The sequence below is a fragment of the Pipistrellus hanaki genome (genome assembly GCF_964339955.1).
Source record: "Pipistrellus hanaki genome assembly, chromosome: 18".
Taxonomy (NCBI): Eukaryota; Metazoa; Chordata; class Mammalia; order Chiroptera; family Vespertilionidae; genus Pipistrellus; species Pipistrellus hanaki.
In genome coordinates, this window is record NC_140520.1 from 5,049,890 (window position 1) to 5,072,198 (window position 22,309).

General features: G+C 49.1%; 1 protein-coding gene across 6 annotated transcripts in view; it reads right to left on the reverse strand.

Moving 5' to 3' along the window:
* ELAPOR1 (endosome-lysosome associated apoptosis and autophagy regulator 1) overlaps window positions 1–22,309 on the reverse strand; it is a 42,972-nt gene that overhangs the window by 8,865 nt on the left and 11,798 nt on the right. For all 6 annotated transcript variants that reach the window (XM_084866949.1, XM_084866946.1, XM_084866947.1 and 3 more), the window contains exons 2-14: window positions 19,458–19,578; window positions 17,386–17,578; window positions 13,574–13,721; window positions 13,026–13,106; window positions 12,371–12,476; window positions 12,097–12,246; window positions 7,274–7,362; window positions 5,173–5,350; window positions 4,390–4,518; window positions 3,926–4,016; window positions 2,189–2,294; window positions 1,776–1,913; window positions 616–879 (exon numbers count right to left, since the gene is read on the reverse strand). In XM_084866949.1, the coding sequence (XP_084723075.1) occupies window positions 616–879; window positions 1,776–1,913; window positions 2,189–2,294; window positions 3,926–4,016; window positions 4,390–4,518; window positions 5,173–5,350; window positions 7,274–7,362; window positions 12,097–12,246; window positions 12,371–12,476; window positions 13,026–13,106; window positions 13,574–13,721; window positions 17,386–17,578; window positions 19,458–19,578 (1,794 nt within the window). The remainder of the gene's footprint in view (window positions 1–615; window positions 880–1,775; window positions 1,914–2,188; window positions 2,295–3,925; window positions 4,017–4,389; window positions 4,519–5,172; window positions 5,351–7,273; window positions 7,363–12,096; window positions 12,247–12,370; window positions 12,477–13,025; window positions 13,107–13,573; window positions 13,722–17,385; window positions 17,579–19,457; window positions 19,579–22,309) is intronic.

Here is a 22,309-nt window from a genome sequence, read left to right on the forward strand (position 1 = left end):
ACTTACTGCACAGCTAAACTGAGCAACATTTGCAGACTGTACATAATGCCTTACAGATGTATGCCCATGTGGTTGTGGTCAGTAAAATACAAATTCACTTAAAAGCATTAATGAACGCTTAAGAGCTTTTAGCCGTAGTACTTTCCTAGATTCAGACAGTACGTGGCCAACTGCACTGCTTTATAAGAAACCACTTGGATAGAGGACAGCAATGCCAGTTAACCCTATGTCCCAGCAAAGGTGGGTTACCTTCCCAAAGGAGAGGGGGCAGATTCCCATGATAATAGGCTGGAGTGAAGTAGGTCTGAATTGGAGCCACAGGTTCCACTATTTCTTCCCTTCAGGCCTCTGCTCAGATGCCAAATAACCCTCTGGACCATACCGTCACAGATCTCCCTTACCCATCTCTTGAAGATGAGACTTGTCCACGACTGAGGCCTAGCCCCTGACTGCCAACTTCTGCAGGTAAGTTGGTCACAGCCTGGATGGGTGTCCTCTAGGACTGCACCCTGGGAGTAGGCCATGGGAATGCTTGGGGGTCAGCCCCTCCAGAACCCCATTTGGACCTGGCACCCTCTGAGGCTGGGGTGAGGATGCATGACACGCTGCTGGCACCTTGTTGCTCTGGGTCCCCGAGCCACAGGGCTTGCAGGCCTGGACTCCATAGGGCTGGTGGGCTTTCAGGATGGTGTTAGGGGGGCAGGAGTGGCAGGTTCCTGAATCCCGGTTGATGTAGTGGCCAGCAGGACAAGAGGTACAGGAGGAGCCCATGTCAGAGGCTTCCAGGGCGCAGGGCCGACAGTAGGAGGCCACCCCATTCATGGCATTGGTGACGTTGATGGAATAGATCTTGGCGATATCGCTGGTGTACTTTCTGCCCTGGAAACAAGGAAACAAGAGGAGAGCGGGCAGAGGCGTGGGACACCAGCAGCAATTGAGTTCTCTGGAAATAGTAAATTACTGCTTGATCTTTTTTATCCTGTAATAGAGAAAAATCTGATAAGCACCTTATTCTTCTTGTTCACTTAACAGTAGCCCTTTATGTACATTTAGTGTCATTTTTAAAGCAAATCTGAACCATTTAAAAATGATGTCTAAAAATATTAAGTGCCATGGGGGAATATGCAGTAGATACTGTTATATGAAAAAAGCAGGTCTTGCCCATGGCCAGTGTGGCTAAGCTCCAATAGCAGGTCTTGCCCATGGTCTGTGTGGCCCAGTTCATTGGAATTGCATTCCGCGCACAGAGGGTCACGGGTTTGATTCCCAGTTAGGGCATATACCCAGGTTTAGTCCCCGGTTGGGGCATGTGTGGGAAATGACTGATTAATGTTTTCTCTCTCACATGGATGTTTCTCTCTCACATGGATGTTTCTCTCTCACCCTCTCCCTTCCTCTCTCTCTAAAATAAATTTTTTAAAAAGAAAGAAAGAAAAGAAAAAGGCAGGTCTTTAATTTACATTATGTTGAGTGAAAAAAATAAAACCAGAGTTGTTATTATTAAAAACAACAGCAGGGATGAATAGGTGTACCAGGTGAGACATACACTCGCCCTCAGGGCAGGGCTGCTGTAGGGACAAAGTAAGGCATTAGGTTAGGACAAGGCTAGATGCTTTTCAGGGGCCTGGAATAGGCAGTTCTCTGCTTGACCCCTTAAGATCCTTCTAATCCTTGGGGTCAGACCCTCCCACTCCCACTCAAACTAATGCTAAGGATCCTCCTGGGTTCAGAGGTCTCTCTGGGAGCCCGGGGTCTGAAGAAGGGGAGGCGCTTACGATCTCGTGGAAAGTGGTCCGCTGGAAGGCCCAGGTGAAGCTCACGGAAGCGTTCTTCTCAACGATGTAGGTGAAGGACTGCTTGCCTTTAGAGCCTTTCCACGTCTCCACGGGAGCGTTGGCCCTAGAATTCACCCCCTGAACCCATGACAGACAAGTGAAGAAGGCACGATGGCCGGGTGGCTGCTGGGGAAGAGGCCACTCATGCCGTTGCCATCCCGGGGGCCATCACAGTTGGCCAGACCCATGTTAAATGGGGAAGCCCCTGACGGACAGCCTGGGCCCTCCCCTGTGAAATCACTACGAGCAGAGGTGTCAGTTATGTTGATGCACCAGTGGGGCGGAGGAGGAGGCCAGCCCTCCCAATAGCCCTTCCTGGGGACCCCATCGCAAGCAAAGAAAGGAAAACATACCACCATGAAGTAGAGCTCACAGTTCACAGAACAGATGGTCTCGAAGACAAATGTGATCCTGGCCACCTCTTTGTTCTCTGTGTCCGCCATCACCGACTGTGGAGGTCTGCGGGCCAGAAGTTAAAAGTCAGTTCAGAGGCCGGGCGGTGCTTATTGCAGAGCCCAGAGAGCAGCAAAGGTCTGCTGGGGGGCGTGATGGGGGGCGGCAGGATTAAGCTCCTGGTATGTTGGAAAGAGCATGTACAAAGTCCAATCCTGCCCCTTAGCTATGTGCCCTTGACATAGCCAAACTATAGTTTTCTCATCTGTAAAACGGAGGTCATAATATCTTTCTTATTTACCTCCCATCACTGAGGTGAGATCCACAGTCATACCAGATGTGGAGGTGCCGTGTAAAATGCCATGTAGCCTCACAAGTAGAGTGCGGTCCCCAGACCAGCAGCATCGCGTCACTTAGAGCTCATTAGAGATGCAGAACTTGGGCCCCTCCTAGACCCCCCGAGTCAGAATCGCACATTGACGTGACCCCCAGGTGATGAACGTGGCATTACGCTGTAGAAGCACAGCGATCATGAGATGCACACTGTCTACATTCATTTAGCAGCTCTCTCTTGGGGATGGCGAGAGCTTTGCCTAGGTTGAATGAGCAGAGAGTTCCGCTTGTAATCTCTCCAGCCAAGTTCTCAGGCTGCTCCTTCCTTTGGGGAAGAGAGAGCCATCTACAAAGCCAGAGCGGGGAGGGAGTGGGTGAGGTGCAGAAGCCTTTACTATGGTGATCAGATTTACAAATCGAAACATGCCCCCATAAGAGCCTAAAGAGTTTTCTTATCTCTCAAACATGAACTATATCTGCTCAGCCCTGAGTAACGTGTTAAGGGAAACAAATACCTTCTGAGCCTCACCGTGGACCGAGCCCCGTGGCAGGGATGGGAAGGAAGGAGCTTGGAGGAGGGAATGGAGAGGCCAGCCTGGCAATCAGGAAGCCCAGTCATTGATTCCCCCTCATCTTCCAAGTGCACAAGAGTTCACTTGGGCTTTGAAAATCCACTCAGGGCCTTTCCCTGGCTTTGGCCATTTGCTTGAATTCTGAGGACCGGCAGGCCCAAGCTCACAGTTGTGCTAACAAGTGGACTGAAGAGTCATCTCAGCCTGAGTTAGTCCACATCCACACTGTCAGTCCCCCTGGTTTACAGACCAGGGCCTAACGCCTATAGGGGCACGATGACTCCCAGGTCCGGGAAGCCAGTAGGAGTAAGTAGCAACGTTCAAGTGCCCTGTCTTCCAGTCCAGTGCTCATTCCATGGTCCCACACTGCCTATAGTGTGTGTTTTTTTTAATAGCAAACAAATTGCTTTTTGTCCTAAGTCTTCTTGAGTAAGTGGATAAATATGATAAGAACAATCCCTCCCAATCTACTTGCTCCAAATAAAAATGAACTGTCTATGGGCACTTCTGGTCCTATTAAAATTTTTTTTTAATTGTATCTGATGCTGTGAGGAGGAAGACTTTAAGTAGCATGTGGCCAGTGAATGGAAAGAGCTAGATGGGATTGGAGAGTGGTAGGTAGGTTAGACTGTGGGTCAGGTTCAGGTTCACACTGTCGGACCATTGTCATGCTCCCTCTGTCTGAACTGCTCCGTCAGCAAGCAGAGCCCTCTCCCTACCGCATTCCAAGATACGTGGGACATGCATGTGGCCAAGGTGGTGCTGGCTTCCCCTTAGTTTGGCATTCCTCACCTGAATCCTGGCACAACCAGAGTGAGGATCATGAAGTCATTGTCCGAGGCTCCAGCTGCCGTGTAAATGTAGTCCCCGGCCACCTCCCAGCCTGGAAAGGAGAGCAGAGAGTTAACGCCCCGGTGATGTTGGGTGCAGGGCATGCGTGTGCCTACATGACACTCTGGAACCACTGCCGGACACGACCATGTTACACCTGTCCCACTACTTCGGTCAGAGACTGGAGCTCTCAGAGCAAGACCTCTGGGGCATGTGCATGCTATTTCTAGTTCAGTTTTTGTCTCTGAAAGGGGATTTGGCAGAATATATGCCCATGAGGAGTGGAACTTTCCAGCGAATACATGGCCCGGTTAGCTCATTTCCTCCTAGATATCATAAGTGTGAAAACAAGTGACATAGGAAGAACCCCCGTGGGTGGGGTGTGCAGGGAGTCGAGAGTGTGTGGCAAGGGGAGAGGCTCTTACCTGTCATGCCTTTGTACTCAAAGTTGGTCCCACTGAGAACGGTCGTTTCCATGTTAGTGGGCAGTGTGTTCCACCATTTATATTCGAATCCCAAGACAGGCTCAGTCCCAGCTGGGCAGTGGCTACAATCTGGGGGGACCACAGATCCATGCATTCAGCAAGAAGGCTGCAGCCACCCTGACCGGGGCTGCTGTCACACAGACAAGTGGCAATGTCGTGGGCAGCCATTCAAGGGAATGCTGAGTACCGCTGCACAGTGATATGAAGTTGACCCAAAACATTCAAGCAAAAAGCTGCACAGGCTGACCCTTCCTTCCCATGTCCCAGCTATCCTCCTCGCCATCTAATTTTTCCTTTCCAAATGTAGACGTATCTTCTGATCTGATCCAAATGCTTCATGTTATTTGTCACGTTATGAGCAGTACATGCATTCACATGAATAGGGACACAAATTCCCCCAACTCCTCTCTGCAGCATGGCTCACATGTGTCCAGCTGGTCATCCCAGCTCCCAGGCCATCCGGTTAGCGCCCTGCCACCAGCTAGGAGCCTCTGGGGGGAGGATGGGGCCCCTGCAGGTCTGAGTCGTAGTCGCAGTTGGAATGAGAAGAGCAGGCAGTTCATTCTCAAGTGTGACTGTGACCACAGACAGAGCCCACCCTGACTGCTCGTCTCCTGAACTTAGTCCTCCAGTCTGTGCTGACCACCTCGGAAGGACAGCTGACTACCCTGGGGGTGCTGTGCAAATGGGTGAGATGCAAGACGAGGCAGGAAAGGGGGTTACCGGAGCCGTTGGAGTACGAGCCATAAGGGCAGGGCTCGCAGGTGCTGTTGTCGGTTTTGAAGAAGCCTGGGTTGCATGGCGGGCAGTGGGTCTTCACGCCGGAGGCAGGCAGCTTCACCGCCCCCTCGAGATCCTCGTTACAGATTTTCGGCTGGGCCCATTTGTACATGAGCTGTGTCTGCAGAGATGGATCAAGGACGGCTCAGCCTGTACATAGCTTAGCACATCTTTAGGAAAATTGACTTGGAGGATGGGGAGATTCTGGGCTGTAATGCAAACTCCACCAGGCCGGGGATCTTTGTTTTGGTCATTGATGTATCCCAAGCACCTAGCCCAGCGCCGGGCTCAGGAAATGCATTTGACTGTATGAAGGGGGAAATACCTAATAGCGACTTGTGTGACATGGAGTTGGGGGACCAGTTGTCTTCAGAGAAAGCTCGGGTTCCAATGTAGAATCTTATTACTACCAAGGTCACAGGACAAGCGGATGGTAAATCCCAGAGCACAGAAAGGCATGGATGGGATTCCCAGTTTGTCCCCTGGGTGCTGTCTTTGCTTTTGCATTTATTCAGAAAGCTAATACATCTATATGTCAGACCTGAAGACTCAGAGATGGTGAGAGAGACAGAACAGCAGTCACATGATGGCCATTTTTACGCGATCAGACAGAACACCAGATGCTGCAGAACTGAGTCTGGGGTGCAGCTGATAAGATACACGGCCATTCCCACTCGCTGCTGGGGAAGGAGATGATGCTCCAAACACGAGACAAGAGCTGGGGCAGGGGGGGGGGAGGGGGGATGAAGGATGACTGTGATAAACAGTCGCTGCTAAGACCAGCCTTTATCCTGTGCTTAATAGGCAGAATTCAGCCAGCCAGCAAACATGTGCATGCTAACAGCCAAGCACATGCTCAGTGAATGCAGCTTTCCTGACTCCTGATTCTGTCTCCTCGGGAAGCTCTGCTTTAGAGAGGCAGACAGTACATCCAGAGCGTCTGATCTAAGACAGACCCTCCACTCAGGCCCTGGAGCCACCCCTGGAGCTGGCCGCTGTTCCTCGCACTCAGCAGGCTCACCAGTCACAAGCCCGCCTCCTCTACAGCTGCTGCGCCCTGGGCCTGGACAGGACTATGGCTCCCCTCACCTCACTCAGGTCCCTGCCCTCTCTGCAAAGCTCTCCACTCTGTCACTCTCTATCTTCTAATTCCCTTCTATCTTTTCTTCCTCCCACTTACTACCATCCGGTGTATTTGTCACATTATGACAGTAAATGTTCGCACCCTGCCACCTGCTGGGAGCCTCTGGGCGGAGGATGGGCCCCTGCAGGCCTGAGTCACAGTCGCAGTTGGAATGAGAAGAGCAGGCAGTTCTCAGGGGTGGCTGTGACCTGCAGACCCGTTTGTTATTTATCTGTTGTCTCTCCACTTGCTCCCCAACAAGAATTAACTCCCTGAGAGTAGACGTTCCGTGGTTTTGTAGCTGCTGTGTACCTGGTGCTAGCACAGTGGCTGACTGTTGGAATGAACAAATGACCTCCTCAGAGAGGCCTTCCCTGGGGAGTCAGTCCTGCCAGTCCGGGGTCCCCAGGACCCTGCACATCTTGTTGCCTCAGTCAGGCCCGTCTTCCTGCTGTCTCCACGCTCCCTGAGGGTCTTAGACTCTCTGATTCCCTCTGGAGCACAGGGCCTAGCACAGCAGACTGCAAAGGAAGGTTTCGGGTGGGGGGGGGGGGGGAGTAAAGGTGCGAAGGAACCAGCAGGGCCAAGCCAGGCTGTTCTCCCGTGAGCCAAGAAGAGGGAACGAGTCTGACGAGTGTGTGAGGAAATAGTGTGCACAGGAGACAGGCAATTATTGTGCAGAGGGGCTAAGCGAAGGGAGAAACGGGAAGAAATTGAATGGCTCTCTGAACCGGCGGGGGACAGATGGCAAAACCAGTCTCTGGTCTGAGAGTGAGTGAGGCCATCTCCTTTGCACCCTCTGGTCCTGTGTCACTCTGCAGGCCTCTGGGGTTTTCTCTGGTGCAGCCTCAGTGGCCGCAGGAACTTTGAATGTGATGCAGCCCAGGGAGCGGGAAGAGGGCCCCCGACGGCGCTACCCACCTCTCCGCTGGCATCGCAGGCCGTGTGCGTGTAGAAGTAGTCTTTGTCGGTGCAGGCTGGGCGCATTTTGCAGGAAGAGGATCCTTTTTCTAAATGGCAAAAGCGAGGACAAATACTTGGGTCACATAAGAAAGCAGAGCTCATGACCCTGTGGACCCCAAGATCAGATACTGCGGAAAGTAGAAAAGCCTGCACACCGACCCTTTCCGCGCGGCCTCGGTGGCAGAAGTCACAGTCCCCAGGGCCCCACTCAGACGCCCCTGTGCACCGTCCCTGGTGCTGTGGGAAACCACAGCCGCGATGCGGGGCAGGGCGGGGAGAAGTGGACAGGCCGGAGGACCCGCAATGAGGGCGGGTAGCTAGAAAGAGCATCTCACAGGTTCACCACCACCAACCAAGTTCCCTGAAACCCGCCATCTTCCAGGTTAGAATCCTGGCTGGGTGTAGTTTCTACTCCTGAGGGATTGACGTGAAACAGAAAAGCTTAGGACAGTGCCTTCATGCTCTTATTCTAATTCTTTCTCTGAATTTTCATATTTTCTTCCCACACTCCCCATCCCAGCCTCCCAGCATTCTCTGCACCTAATGAAAAATGTCAGCTATCGTTTCATTTATTCTGCCCTCTGCGTGTTCTCCTCATGTGCCTGTTAGTTCTGCTTTAACCCTCTGAACTCCTGGATAGCAAGAATTGTTTCAGTGAATCCCTCTTTAAAACAGATCTCACCTGTTAAACATTATGCTCCCTTTTTAGAATATGAAAAAGAGACCTGTTTTCTCTATCCAAAAATATACATAACCCATGCATTAAATTTCCAAGAAATTAATTTTCCCCAGAATAAGAATCACTGCTTTATAGACTATGCGTGCAACACTAGTACCACTGCTGTCACTGCTATTTCTAACATGATTACAGTGTCACCTGCAGGCAGGCCTTTGATCACGTGAGACTGCCTCACTGATACCTGACAGGCAGCGCGGTGGAATGGAATTAGCTACTAACTCAGGTCTGGGTCTGGATCCCGCTCACCATTTCGTAGCTGGGTCACTTTAGGCAAGTTACTTGACCTCCTGAGCCTGAGTGCTCACATATGTAGAAGAGGAATAATAATAGTATCTATTTGGCAGCGCCAGCACACTGATGCATTGTAAAGAGGGACTCACTAAATGCTGGTAACTCTTATGACCTGGGTTTGTAGGGGTTATTTTATTTGGTATCTGTCACGGGTTTTTAATAAGAATTAAAAGTCTCTTTCTCTCCCTTCCAGTGAAGGGCTTGTTTCTCAGTTGAGCTCTTCTTCTTCCCAAGGCACCAAATGAGTTCCTAGATCAGGAAATTTTCCCACTGCCGCCTTGTTGGCCTGCACCGGGGAGTTCCCACAACAATGTGCCTCCGCGCCTCTTCTGTCCCTGTCTCTTCTGTCCCCGTCTTGTTAGCTTGGGCAAGAGGGAACTACTGGCTGAGAAACAGCTGGGGCCTTCTTAGATCATTTATTTGGTTAACAAGCAGAAGGCCTAATTCAGCACAGAGGGATCAGGGACTCCTGTTTTTGACCGACTTGGCCAGGAGAAATTGGGGGCAGATGCTGAAAACACACCAATTCCCAGGGCCCTTATGTGTTGGGTTTAGCAAATTGCAAGCTGCTTGTTAGAAAGTGCATTCCAGCCCAGTGCATCAACCTATGAACCGGGAGATCACAGTGGATTCTCGTCAGGGCACATGCCCGGGATGCAGGCTGAATCCCCAGTTGGGGGCGTGCAGCAGGCAACCCATCAATGAGTCTCTCTTGTCATTAATGTTTCTATCTCTCTCTCTCCATCTCTCTCTAAAATCAATAAAATATACATACTTACATATATATATATATTTTAAAAATGAAAAGATAAGAAAAAGAAAGTGCATTCCACACTGGGGCCTTTCTCTGCTTGTCAAATATTTGCTCAGCCTGACATGCTAGCTCCAGGTTTCAGCAAAAATAAGCCAGCTGTTTACACATGGACAACTGCTAAGGTGGTGTTAATAAATGATTAACCCAAATGCTGCGACAGACCTCACTCTCCTGGCTCAGGTTTCATCATGGTGTTTAAGTTGGGTGCCAGTCAAATTGGAAACATCGGCCTAGATGTTTGAGAAAATGAAAAGTGACTCCTGGAGGATTGGGCCTGGCCAAAACTGTAAGGAAATAAAGTTTATCTTGGGGGCGCCAACTCCTCTTTTTGCACTTTCCTCTTCCTCTCAGTGTCTTCCCCCTGCCTCGGGAGTATAGTGTTCTCACTCTGATACACTTTATCAAAAGAAAACAGGCCAGGTTCAGATACCACCTCAGACTCTGGGCAAATCCATGAGCCTCTCTGAGCTGTTCTTGATTCGTTTGTAAATGGGGAAGTCACTCTAGCACGATGCTATGAGTGCTAACTCTAAATGAGATAATATGGTATAATTTGTAAAGTACCATACAATGACATAATATTATTGCTATCTATGCCAATAGCATTTTTATATTAGCAGAGGACTGCTGGAACAGGCCTTAATGTGAATGAATTAATAAAGATAGTGCTCAGTACATACCAGGCACTATTCTAAATCTTCCACCTGTATTTACTTAATTAATCCATACAGTAACTCTATGAGGTAGATATGCTTACTGTCATTCCATTTTATAGATGATGAAACTGAGGCACAAATAACTTGCCCAAGGTGGCGAAGCTAGTAAATGGTACACTAGAGATTTGAACCGTAGTAATTTAGTTCTGGGGTCCATGCTCTTAAATCCCAGGCTGTTCTCTTAGGAAATGAATCCCTGACTATTAAATGTAATACAAAGGAATTAATCCCAAAGATCACGTTTTAGGTATCAATGAGGAAAAGGCTTTCAGTCAGGCTTTTGTACTTAACATCTCCTCCTCCAGTGGCTCTGCATTAGCCTAGGTCCTGGATACCTGGGCCTGCTGTAACATCTCCCAGCTGGGACCTTTGCCTCCAGCCAGCCATTCCTTTCCTCACCCATCTTCCAAATGGCAGCCAGAGTGGTCTTTCCAAAGCACAAGCCAGGCCATGTCCCCAGCTTAACATTCTTTAGTGGTCCCCACGGCTGAAAGGATCAAATCTCAGTTTTTGAGCAGGGCCACAGAAGGACTGGTCCATAATCTGTTCCCTGCCCACCTCCCCAAATAAGCTCCAGCCATGCCAGTTACTGGAAGTTCCTGGCCTTCTGGCTTTGGCCCATACTTCTTCCAGAACCACCTGCTCCCATCAAATCACCAGCTTGTCTTTCAAGACCCAGCTAATCACTTAAGACCACCGCTAATGAAGCCTTTCCTCTCTCCATGGAGAGGAATGACCGCTTCCCTTCTTCGCCTCCACTGCACCCTGCACCGCTCCTATCCCAGCCCCTCCTACTCCATGAAGCTACTACACTTAGATGTTTCTATAACCACGTTTCCCCTTTTCAGCATAAGCTGGGAGGCAGGCACCAGCTCTAACCCTAGCACCTACGAGACACTCAAAACGTATTTGTAAATGGGTGACTAAAGGCTCCCCGGGTCTTTAGTCACTTCCTTCACGCGCACTCCATCATCGGCTCGTATCAGACTCTCTCTGCAGCTTCCCAGCTTCCCACTGACCCTGCATTCTGGATGAGTCAAGTCCCAAACAAATGTAACTGTCTTTGTACCCCTAGCTGGTAGGTGGTTGACAGGCTGACTTTATTCTTCATAGTAAAAACTCACTCCCCAGCCAAAGGGGTGGAGTGGGAAATCAATGGCAGAAGGAGAATAGACTCCAAGAATTCAGACTCCCAACCTAACACTAGATAACAGCTCTCTGGATAAAAATCGGTTTGCATAGAGTTGGTCCAAATACTCATAAGTAGTTTTTTAGAACCAACTTGCCAATCAAACCGTTGTACAGCAGCTGGGCTGGAAAGGGCTGGAGAGTTAGACTAACAAAGGCTGCCATTGACTGAGCCGGGAAGAGGAATAAAAAAGTCAAGTGGAAGAACAGGAATTTAAACGTATAGACAGAAACTTCCCCCAAGATCTGAACATTCCTGTTCCTGCTGCAATCTATACTCTGGCAAGATCAGTGGAGAAAAACAGGATTTTTGTTTTAGGAATAGTGTAAAAATAAGCAGTTCACAAGGTCAGTGGCGGGTCTTGGCTGAGCCAACACATACTGTAACACCTGTGTTAAGGTTGGGTGTGTCTGTGTAGGGATATGGGGTCTGCTTGAGAGCGCGCCTTGAGTTGGGTTTTGTGTATGGTTCTGTGTGAGAAGGAACAAATGAAATAACTAGTTATGAGTGTTTGCAGGGGGAGAAAAGGGACTCTTTCTCTCTCACTACTAGTTTTTTCAGAATATGTCTTGCAGATTGGCCCCCTTGCCAACCAGTGGACTGCCTGAGCCAGGACCCTCTGGTTCATAGGTTGATGTTCAACCACTGAGCCACACCAGCCATGCCATGCCATATTCTTCTTACTGTCTAACATACAATATAAACTTTTATATATTTGTTGTTTATTGTCTATCTTACCCCTCCAGCATGTAAATTCCATGAAGACAGGGCACTTTGTCTATGTTGTTCACCACTATATTCCAAACACCTAGAATAGGCCCTGGCAGATAGTAGAAGCTCAGTGAGTGCCTGTCACATGATTTCATTTTTATTTCCAGAGCGATTGGTAGGATGTGGGTTGGTTCTTCCAGGGTCCAGAAAGCATAAATCCTTCCGGTCCGGAGCTTGACCAGAAGGATGGCTCCGAGGCCTGTTTCTTCCTGTGCTTGTTGGTACCGCCCTCCAAACCCTCCCTGCCCTCAGAAACATCACCTGAGTATTTGTCGGCGTCACACTGGTGGCACGAAGTTTCTTCCTTGTTCGAATAAGAATTTTCTGGACAAAGTTTGCAGAAAGAGGAGCCCTGCACGTCTGCATAGGTGCCGGGTTTGCAGGGGAAGCATTCCGAAGTGTAGGCCACCCCTGGGAAGGAAGAACATAGCAAAGCAAAACTTGAGCCTAGAGACTGAGCCCCTGGGGACTGGCCCCCACTTTCCTCCTACAGAGTCACAGGGCCAGAAGCCCAGGCCCCAACCTCTCTCCATACCTGTGATGACAATGTTTCTCACGAGCACAGGCTTGGAGACTTTGGACCACACTGAGAAGGCTGTGGTTTTCCAAAAGAGGACATTATTGCCTCGGTTTAGCTTTACCTACAACCACAGACAAGAGGCATTAGCGCAGTCTCTTGCTGGGACCCCTCCTCTTACAGTCCAATGGCAGTGCCTGTTCTGATCCTCCCCACTTCCTCAGCTTTGCACTTGCCCTTGTCTTGGCCTTCCTCCTCTGTCTTCTGAGCTTCCTCTACAACCATTTCCCACCCTCAGCCACATACATCGAGAGCAACTCTACAGCGAGACTGATGAAGGGGTCTGACGGTAGGGTGAATGGAATTCCTGCTTCTTCTCTGATTCCACTTATCCATCTCCTGTCCCTAGAAGACCTAGCCTTTAAAAAGGCTGCTGATCCTGGGGTCAAGCCACTGGTACAGCAAGACAGCCCACACCCGTATTTTGTCAACTCAAGAGAGAAACTGCAGCATCCTCATCATGTCAGCCCCTTGCCCTCTAGGGAAAGAGGGGTGGAGGCCTGGGCTGGGTGGAAGCACTCCTTGGAGGAAAGGCCCTTGGTCCCTTTTCTGGGATTTCTAGGAACGGCTGCATCTCCAGCAGAGGCTGCAGGAAAGCTGGCTGGATGCTCACAGTGTGGAATTCCCATCCTTTCTCTGTGGTCTTCATCCACCGGGAATCGTCTGCATTGGGCTGGCACTGGTCATTCTGGACCTGAGGCAGCAGGAGTTGGGATCAGAGTCTTCGAAGGAAATGGGTTCCTTCCCCCACGCTGTGGCAGCCTTCCCGAGGCCCCTTCTTGTGGGAGAAGAGTTGATCTGTTCCTAACATTTTCTTTAGGAACAGAGCTCAGAACGTAGGAGTCTTGAAGTAGGGCAGGAGCTAGTCACACACACACAAAACATCAGGCACTGACAGCAAACACATAACCAGTAACTCAGAGAAGCCATTACATGCTGTGTGCGTGTCTGAGCAAGGCGAAACCCCCAGGATTCCCAGACTCTCCTCCTCCCCTCAGATTCCCTCGCCTCTTGAAGCCTCAGCTCCTTTGCCCACAGTTCTCTCCAGAGGATAACCACTGTGGCGATTTCCCAAGCCGGACTGGGCTTGTGATTCCTGCAGGTGCATCTGAGCCATGGAGAGCCTCTGCTGCCCACCCTCCCCCTTGGCCAACGGCTTACAAAAAACTCAAAGATGATGTTGGAGTCTGCGTAGTAGTATTCGAAGTTGACAGTGCCCGACTTCTTCAGGTTGACGGCATACATCAGTGTGGCCGTGCACTCGTCCGTGTTGGAGGCGATGTAGTCGCCCAGGGGAACCCACTTGGACCTGTGGGTTGAAACAGGGGCCAAGTTCACTGTCAGGGGCACGGCCCACCAGCTTCATGTGACCTTCTAGGTGTCTGGGGTATCCTTGATTTGTGATTCACACTCGAAAGCTTAGACCTGAAAATGCTCAGTAAAGGATGGCTTCTGAGCCTGGCCAGCATGGCTGAGTGGTTGAGCATTGACCTGTGAACCAGGAGATCACAGTCTGATTCCTGGTCAGAGCACATGCCTGCCTTATAGGCTCAATCCCTAGTGTGGAGCTGATGCGAGGCAGCTAATCAATAATTCTCATAGTTGATGTCTGTATCTCTCTCTGTGTCTTCCTATTTTTTTTTTTTTTTTAAGAGAACGACCTCTGGATCAAGGCACCAAGAGGTGGCTCCACATTATGCCCCCACTATTTCACTATTTTGCTTGAAACCAACTCAGGTCTCCAATGACTAATAATGTCCCATTAAGGGGACTTTAGTTTAGTCCCCTGGTTCCCTCCTGTGTTTGTCAGAGTAAGATGGTGATTCCAGCTCTTCAACAGTTATTGTTATTCTCACATGGAAGCGAGAATAGTATCCAAAGGACCTATGCTGAGTTCATGCAAGATTCCCGCACTAACCTAATGGTATTGATTTCTCCTGTGAAAAGAGACAACACTGCATGCTGATGTGCTCCCTGGCATCAGCTATAAATAACTGCTCAAGTCGGATGAATAATTAAAAGGGTGCCATAATGGGTTACATTTGCAAAATGCATCACAGTTCTGGTATTTGTCAGAGCTGTGCCTGGCGAAAATCACTTCACACTCAATCAGAACAGCATGTCTTCACCGTTGTCTAATGCCAGGCATTGCTCCAAATTCTTACTCTTATCAGCTCATCTAATTCTTACCGCTACCTATAAGAGGAATACTGTTTTTAGGATGAAGAAGTGGAGGCACCGGAGTAAGGAGGAAATTTGCTCACGGTCATTTAGCTGTGATTTGCTTTACTAGTACCTGCTTTGTTTCCCCATGGCCCTGGGCAAAGAGAAGCAAGTGCTCTAAGAAGAATTCTCACATGGTGGCCACCCAGGCACCACTTGGCTCATGCTGTGTGGCATTATTTTATAAGTTTAAGTTAGAAAGAAGAAACTGCACAGGAAAATTAAGAGGCTGCCCATGTTTGAAACCCTTTTTAATATTTACATAGATCTTGCTCTCATTCTTGTTTCACCTTCATACTGCTTGGCTTCTGCCCTTTCTTCTCCTCTAACATACAACAGCCTTTCTATATTACTCCTCCTTCACTCCTGTTCCCTCTTGCTTATCCCAGTCTTGGATCTAAGGGTTGTTTCCAGCACCTTGGTCATGGGACATTTAGCCAGGAACCAAAAAGGAGCCCCTGAAGGATTGTCCTATTTTGTTCCCAATGATTTATTTCATGTTGACTTTGTGCCAGATGTTAGATGCTGGATATAAAACACACACACACACACACACACACACACACAAAAAAAAAAAAAAAAAAAAACAAAACAAAACAAAAAACCACACACACACACACAAAAAAAAAAAAAAAAAGACAGACCTGGTCCCCTCCCTCTTGAAGCTTGCATTCTACTTACAGTTGCGGAGACAGAAGCTTAGCTAATCACACAATTAATCCCATAGTAATAACTGTGATAAGTACCATAGGAGAAGATGGAGCAGGAGTGTGTAGCAGGAGCCTGTGGTGTCAGGAATGACTTCTTTGAGGAAGTCACACTTAAGGCCCCAAGGAGGGACAGAGCGTGGTGGCCAGCCTGCCTAGAGCATAGTAAGCAAGAGGGAAGGTGCTTGAGAGAGGCTGGAGAAAGGGGCAGAGAGCAGAGGCCAGTAGGGGCAGGTACTGGATTTTATTCCAAGAGCAATAAGAGTCCATAGCATCCAGAATTTTCAGCAGGAAAGTTCTGTGGTTATATTTGTGTTTTAAGAAGATCAATCTGGCCACTGAGTGGACAGTGGCCTGGAGAAGGCTGGGAGTGGAAGGAGGTACCAGCTGGGAGGTGTTAGAGGCAGAACCGGCAGGAGGTAGTGCTGGCTGGGGTTAGTTTGGAGACGGTGGACATGGATTCAGGTAAACACCAGCTCAACTATTGCCTTTCTGTGGGGCGGTGAGGAAATCACAAAGCCTCTCCAGGTGGCCATCTGCTCTCCATTTCGAGAGACGGAACCTCCTTCCCCCGCCCAGAGATGTCCTGGACGCTTTGAGAACCAGGCCCTTCAGCATCTGCGTCCTGGAAACACAGGCTGTTTTATTAGCCAGCCCACACCCTGCCCCGCTGAGAGATAATGATTTCTGGACTTCAGGGCAGTCCCCAGAGAGAAACCCTTTCTCGCTCGAGTAGGAATTGATTGAGTGAGCCAGGCCTGCACCTGGGTCTGCTCAGTGGCGTTCTCTGTTAGGACACAGATGGGGTCGGTTGTCTTAACCTACGTTCCCTCTCCTCCCAGCTTTAACCCTCTCCAGCTCTCTCGGAGGCAGTGTTGTCATGCTGATGATTTTGACACATAGTCTGAACTCTAAAAGTGGACTCTGAAATGCCTGCTGCCTGGCTCTGCCAAGGGTACTTCTAGGAGGTTAAAGTATAAGAATGGGAGACATTGCTCCCGTTTTAGAAATCCACATGTAATATAGTTCTTAACTCCTTTTTGTCCTTTTGATTGCTTGGGCATGAGAGACCCTTTCATGGATGTACTTTTCTCCCATGTTCTTTGCCAATACTTAACGAAGAGCAGTGGACGATTGTCTTTTACATCCGTGCATCCCCCCACTTTCTTCCCTAGGACCCAGCGTTGCCTCTCACACACTGAATCACTTGAAGGTGGCAGCAGAAAGTTTGGCACTGGGTGCGAGTTCCAGGCTCACCAGCTCTAAGCTGGGTAACAAAGGACGAGTCACTGAACCTCACTCGCTGAGTCTCCAGATCCTCACCTGTGAAATGGAACAGTCATACCTATTCCACAGGGTTCTCGTGAGGAATAAGGCATCCGGGATAGTGCTAAACAACAGAAGGCACATCACTCATTCCTACCCCTGGCATTATGTATAATAGTATTCAAAGATTCTGACAAGGAAAGCTCACCAGTTCTACAAGCACCTTGAACTGAGCTTTTCAATTACTAAAAATATCTCTGTCTGAGCTGGGGAATTTTCACTCACTGGAGTCTCAAAGTTTTTGAAAGCCACCACAGACCGAAGCTCTGGTCCTGCTCTATGCCCCCCAAACCTCGGGGTTGGCAGTTGGTTTAGAAGTTAGCACCGAAGCTAGGAAGATGCCCAGTGCTTTACACATTATGTTGCTATCAAGGTGAGGATGTGTATTGGCTGGCCCAGAATTCCATGGTGGAAATACAATTGGATTTTGTTTTAAATGGACTAGGCCATTGAACCTGTGGCCATCTTACCTACCTCTCTCTATTTCCCCATGTTTTTCTCCTGCCACAAATGCTTGTCCATCACTAGGAAGCTTCTGTCAGTGAATGGGCTAAGGTGGACGATCGTCCCAAACAGTGCTGTGGGCACCTGCTTCAGGCCTCACCCTGGGCTCCCTCCTCTCCACCCTCCCTGCCCGCCTGCAGAACAGAAGAGGAGTGTTCCCTGAACCCCTTCCCAGCACGGGGAGGAGGGAGCCAGGCTTGGGAGGTGACTCACGAAGTGCAGTTCTCTGTGGACTCGTTGGTGCTGTCGTTGATCTCCACGTTGGATGAGAGACTGGCAAAGCCATGAGGCAGCTCGTCCCACTCATCGAACCGGATGCCCGTGCCCAGGGAGTAGCGGCCCTCGGTGCAGGGCTTACAGGACTGGTCCTTCATGTCCAGAAACTCCCCAGCTTTGCAAGAAAAGGCTGGAACACAAAGCAAGGACAAGGGTGGGGTGGTGAGGCCGCTGCTGCCCCAGGAGGAGTGGTCAGGTTCTGGGCATCCTAATGGGAGGAGCAGAGGGTGGAGGTGTAGGCATTGGCCCGCTAAGCATCAGAGCCATGCACGTCTTGTCCAAGTCCATTAACATGGAAGGTCTAGACAGGCAAATCCACAGGGACACGTGGTGAATTTGTGGGCCAGGGACTTGGGGAGAGATTGCTGGTGGATTTGATGTCTCTTTTTGGGGTGATGATAGTGCTGAGATTAAATAGAGGTGATGATTATGCTACTCTAAAAACTAAGTGAACTTTACGCTTAGAGGTGAATTTTATGACATGCAAATTTATATCTTAATAAAGTTGTTATTTAAAAAAGAAACAGACTTGGGGCTGTGGAAGCTCTGCCTTGCTGAGGACTTTGGGCTAATCCCGGTCAATCTTGCTTCCTAAGGGAGTAGTTGTGGTCATGCCGATGCCTCTCCAGGGAAGGGACACCAGGGTCTCTCACGCCAACCCCTCTGAAGGGCACCAGGCCTTCCAGCCTTGAATATCCCCTTGAGTCTCTGTCTCCTTTCTGGTTCCACTGACCATGCTGGTTGGGATTCTAGAACATGACCTGTCAGTTCACCCTCTGCAGTGTCCTCCTAACTAGTGCCCCGCTTCTTGTTTCTGCTCATTCTGTGGTCACCAGTGTCATTCTAAAACATTGAGCTAATTAAAAAATAATCAGGTGCTCCTCTTTGGTTACAGGATTGAGCTCTCAGCCAATCTTTCCAGCTCATCTCCCACTGCAGACCTTTCTCCAGCCCAGCCCCATTCTTGCCTTGCCTGTGTTGTCTTCATCCCAGATCACGTGTTCTTCTGCCTCCAAATTTTTGCTCAAGTGGTTCTGGTCCCTAATAAGTATCCATAACTCGCATTCCTTCTTACCTCGTATTAACACATCATATGGATGGAAGCCTGCCACCAGCCCTGAGCTCCTCCAGGGCCCATGGCTCAGTGACTGACACAGGAGCTCTCCATAAAGGTTTTGCTGACAAATGAATGGATACATAGGAGGAGCTGATAACGTTGGTCCGGTTAACAGAAGATGGCTCGTTTGTTTCCGTTATTTACACTCCATTCTGATCGGGTCCTAGCAATATTCATTCACTAATTTAATAAGTATTTATTTGCCCACTTACTGAACCAGGCACTATATGCTAAGCTTATTTTAGAATTTAAATGCCCTCAATTTCCTTTCCAATTTTTCAAGTGTTCCTTGATTCTAGTCCCTGGTTTGTATTGTTACTCCGTTTGTATATCTCAGAAGAACAGTGCAGGGGAAGGAGCTGCCAACTGCAGCAAAGCTCCGACTAAGAGTCACAGAGGTGGGGGCGGGAGCTGCAGGCAAGCCATTGCCTGGCTGATTGCACAGTCAGCTCCCGTCGGGAAGGTTCTTGTTTCCTGAAGTGATGCCCAGTGTGTTTTAAATTCATCTTCCCTGGCTTCCTTTTCAAGGACGAAAGCAAATTGCAGTCTTTCTAATGACTGATTGTGGCTGGTGAGTGTAGATTGGAGGCATTGCACAGGCAAAGAGGGAAATGTATGCACACTGAGAAAAGCATCTGCGTGGCACACAGCTGGAATTACTTACACTTTATACCCTAATAGGATTTAAATTTTTTTTAAAAAGCAAATTCAGATACCCAGTTTGCATCTGTGAGATAATTTTAAAAGGGTTAAGGATGGGAACGAAGTGGGGAAAAGATCTGATTCCTTAAGGCGGCTGCACTGTCAGGGAGGGCCTAGCTTGCATGGCAGGAGGCTTGGGGCAGTGGTTAAAGCTGAGTGTCAGGAGGCCTGGAGCGGGATGGCTGCTTACAGCACTCGGTGCCCCTGACGGGGTCCGGGAGGCTGGTGCAGAGGCCCGGGGTGTGCGGCACAGCAACCCTCCACCTGGAACTCGTGCTGTCACATGCGGTGTACTCGTAGTGGTACTCAGACTGCAAGGGAGAGAACAGTGGGCAAAACGCAAGTTGGTATTGATCAAACCATCCCAGCTTCTCGCCCTCTTCTTCGCCAGTACCAGGGCTATTGACCCTCATGGACACAATAACACCCTGAGACCCTGGTGGGGAGCAAGGCATCACGGGAGCTATCATTCTTTAGACCATTCCTCTCCACCCAGTCATGGTCTAGCCTTTAGAAATCCTTTCCTTTTCTTCTTTTGGGGGTGAATCTCTTTGCTGTTATGTATAAGTATCTTCCTGATAGTACTGAACAGACTAGAAACAGGTAGAGTTTTTCTTATCCCAAACTGTAGAATTTATGAACAAGGACTATCCATTAAAAATTTCCAAAGGAAAAAAATTTTTTTTCCAAAGGATTGTCACAGAAGCTGTATTTCTCTTACCCTGTATTCCTCAGGCTCCTTTCTGCCCAGAAAGACGGTGCATGCCCACCTCCCATTTTAAAAACGTCATATTTAGCCCACGCAGGCGGTGTGCTCTCATCCTGTGGGTCTGCTCCTGCCTGATTTCTCCGTGCAGTGGGAAATGCACAGTTCAGTTGCTTTACTTGAACCAAGAATAAGCTAAATAACAGCAGCAAAACAGCCAAATCAACCACTGAGTAGGACAACAAAAACCATTTCTTGGGAGAGAGAAGACAGAATAAATGTTTTTTCCTTTAAGTCTTATCATAAATAATAGAGCGCAGAATTCATTTGACTTTGGCTCTGACAAGTATTTTACAATCTGCACTAAAACTGTATTAAAACACAGAACTACTTTGTATTATTGGGTCCATAAGAAAAATAGATATAATGTCGCCTCTCAACCCTGATGAAAGCATGATTGCGTAACGTGTGAATGCAAGGGCTGAGCCTGCAAACGAGACAGCTAATCTCAGCATGCATCAGGACCCCGAGGGGCAAGCTTTTCCTCTGGAAGAGGGGGCCATCCTGCGTTTGCTCTATTCCAAGATGCCCTCTATTTCAAGATGTCGTGGCTTAAAACTGACACGACAAGGAAGCATCTGCCATGTTTTAATTTTTTGTGGTGCATAATAAATGGTGTGTCTGAGAAGCAGCGGCACCCAGACTTGTGGAAATAAGCGAAACATGTTTCTGTTGTTTAAGACACTTACAGTGATAAGAGAACAATTGTAGAGCTCCTCTCTTATTTTCCTCTCTTGTAAATATTTACCAAATATGTACTGTACACCCACCATTTGTAGGTACCAGATAGCATGCCCGGTGGGGCTCAGAGCCGCCGCACACAAACCCAGCACTTACATCCCGAGGGAACAGATGCAGAGGACCAGGGGACAGTGTGGGGACTGTGAGGCTAACTTTTGATGAGAATCTTCGGCTTTGCATTTAGACGTCGTTGTCAGCTAGGGAAGGAAGGACACCAGGATGGCAATTCTTTGGCTAATATCTCTCAGGGTCTATTTTTTCCTCCTAATTCCAGTCTTTTCCTTATCTCAGAGGACTCTCAATAAATAGGGCAGGCAGTTCCACCTGTATCAGTTCCAGGTCTAAAAATGATGCGTTCCAAAAGGTTTTGCTGCAAGAGTGAGGGGTAAAACCCACGGTATGTAAATGCAACGCGGAACTGAGCGGAGCAGGCAGAGAGGATTCAGCCCTTGAACATAATCATGCCGGTCATTAGCATAGCGCTTTCACAGTTCCCTCGAACCCCTGCTCCTTTGCTCTTCGGTCTGCCTTCAACCAGACAAGCAGAGCAGGGTTGTTCCCTTCCTTGTACCGATGAGGATACACTCTCCACGGGGTGAGAGGCCTTGTCCAAGGTCACACACCTGGAAGGTCCCAGAGCCAGAACCCAGGCCTTCCCACCAGGAATCCTCCACCCGCAGACCTCGAACCAAACGCAGACTCACGCTGGGCCAAACTGAACAGCCAAATCTAAAAATTAAACAAGACAGTGTTGGCTGTCTGCCAGCAGCCAGGCTTTCTCTGAGGCCTGTGCATTGGTGCTGAAGTACCGAGTCTGTGCGAGCAGGTATCTCAGCCAACTCTGACTGCATTTGGTCTTTTGGAGACACACAAATTTTTGTTTATTATGGTAAATTTCAAATATATATATTTATTTTCTTCTCAAATATATATATTTTAGTAAACAGAATACAATGCCCCCATGTACCTATCACCCAGCATCAGTGCTTACCAATTTCTGCCATTCTTGCTTATTCACCTCCACCCACTCCTCCCCAGTTGAAGTTATTTTTTATAGGTTGAAACCTACATATCTTAGCTGTACAAGATGGATTAATGGGACACTTAAGTGAAGGTCTGACAGGACTGAGAATCATTGTCCCCTGCCACCTCCACTGCCAGAAGAGGCGTCTGTTGGTCAAGCAAGTGTCTCACGTCCTGAAGCTGAGAACCACAGAGCCACCGCCGTAGACAGTCACACACACCCCAGGAAGCAGGGGACTGGCACGACTTGGGTTTGTCTTGGCTGGGACAGGGCTGCTACAAGAAACAGGTTCTTAAGTAAACCCGGATTCTGACTAGAGGCCTTGGGGTCTGGAGGAGGTTGTGTCCTGCTCCTCCTCCCTCTCCCCTCTCCCCCTCCACCACCTGCTGGCTAGTTCCCATCTCCTCACTGTCCCTGAAAATCAGATCCTTTGGGGAGAAGGTCAAGATGGGGCAGGGTAGGCAAGGCAAGCGCCCCAAGCTTGGAACAGTGGGGTCAGCAGGTGTTTGCT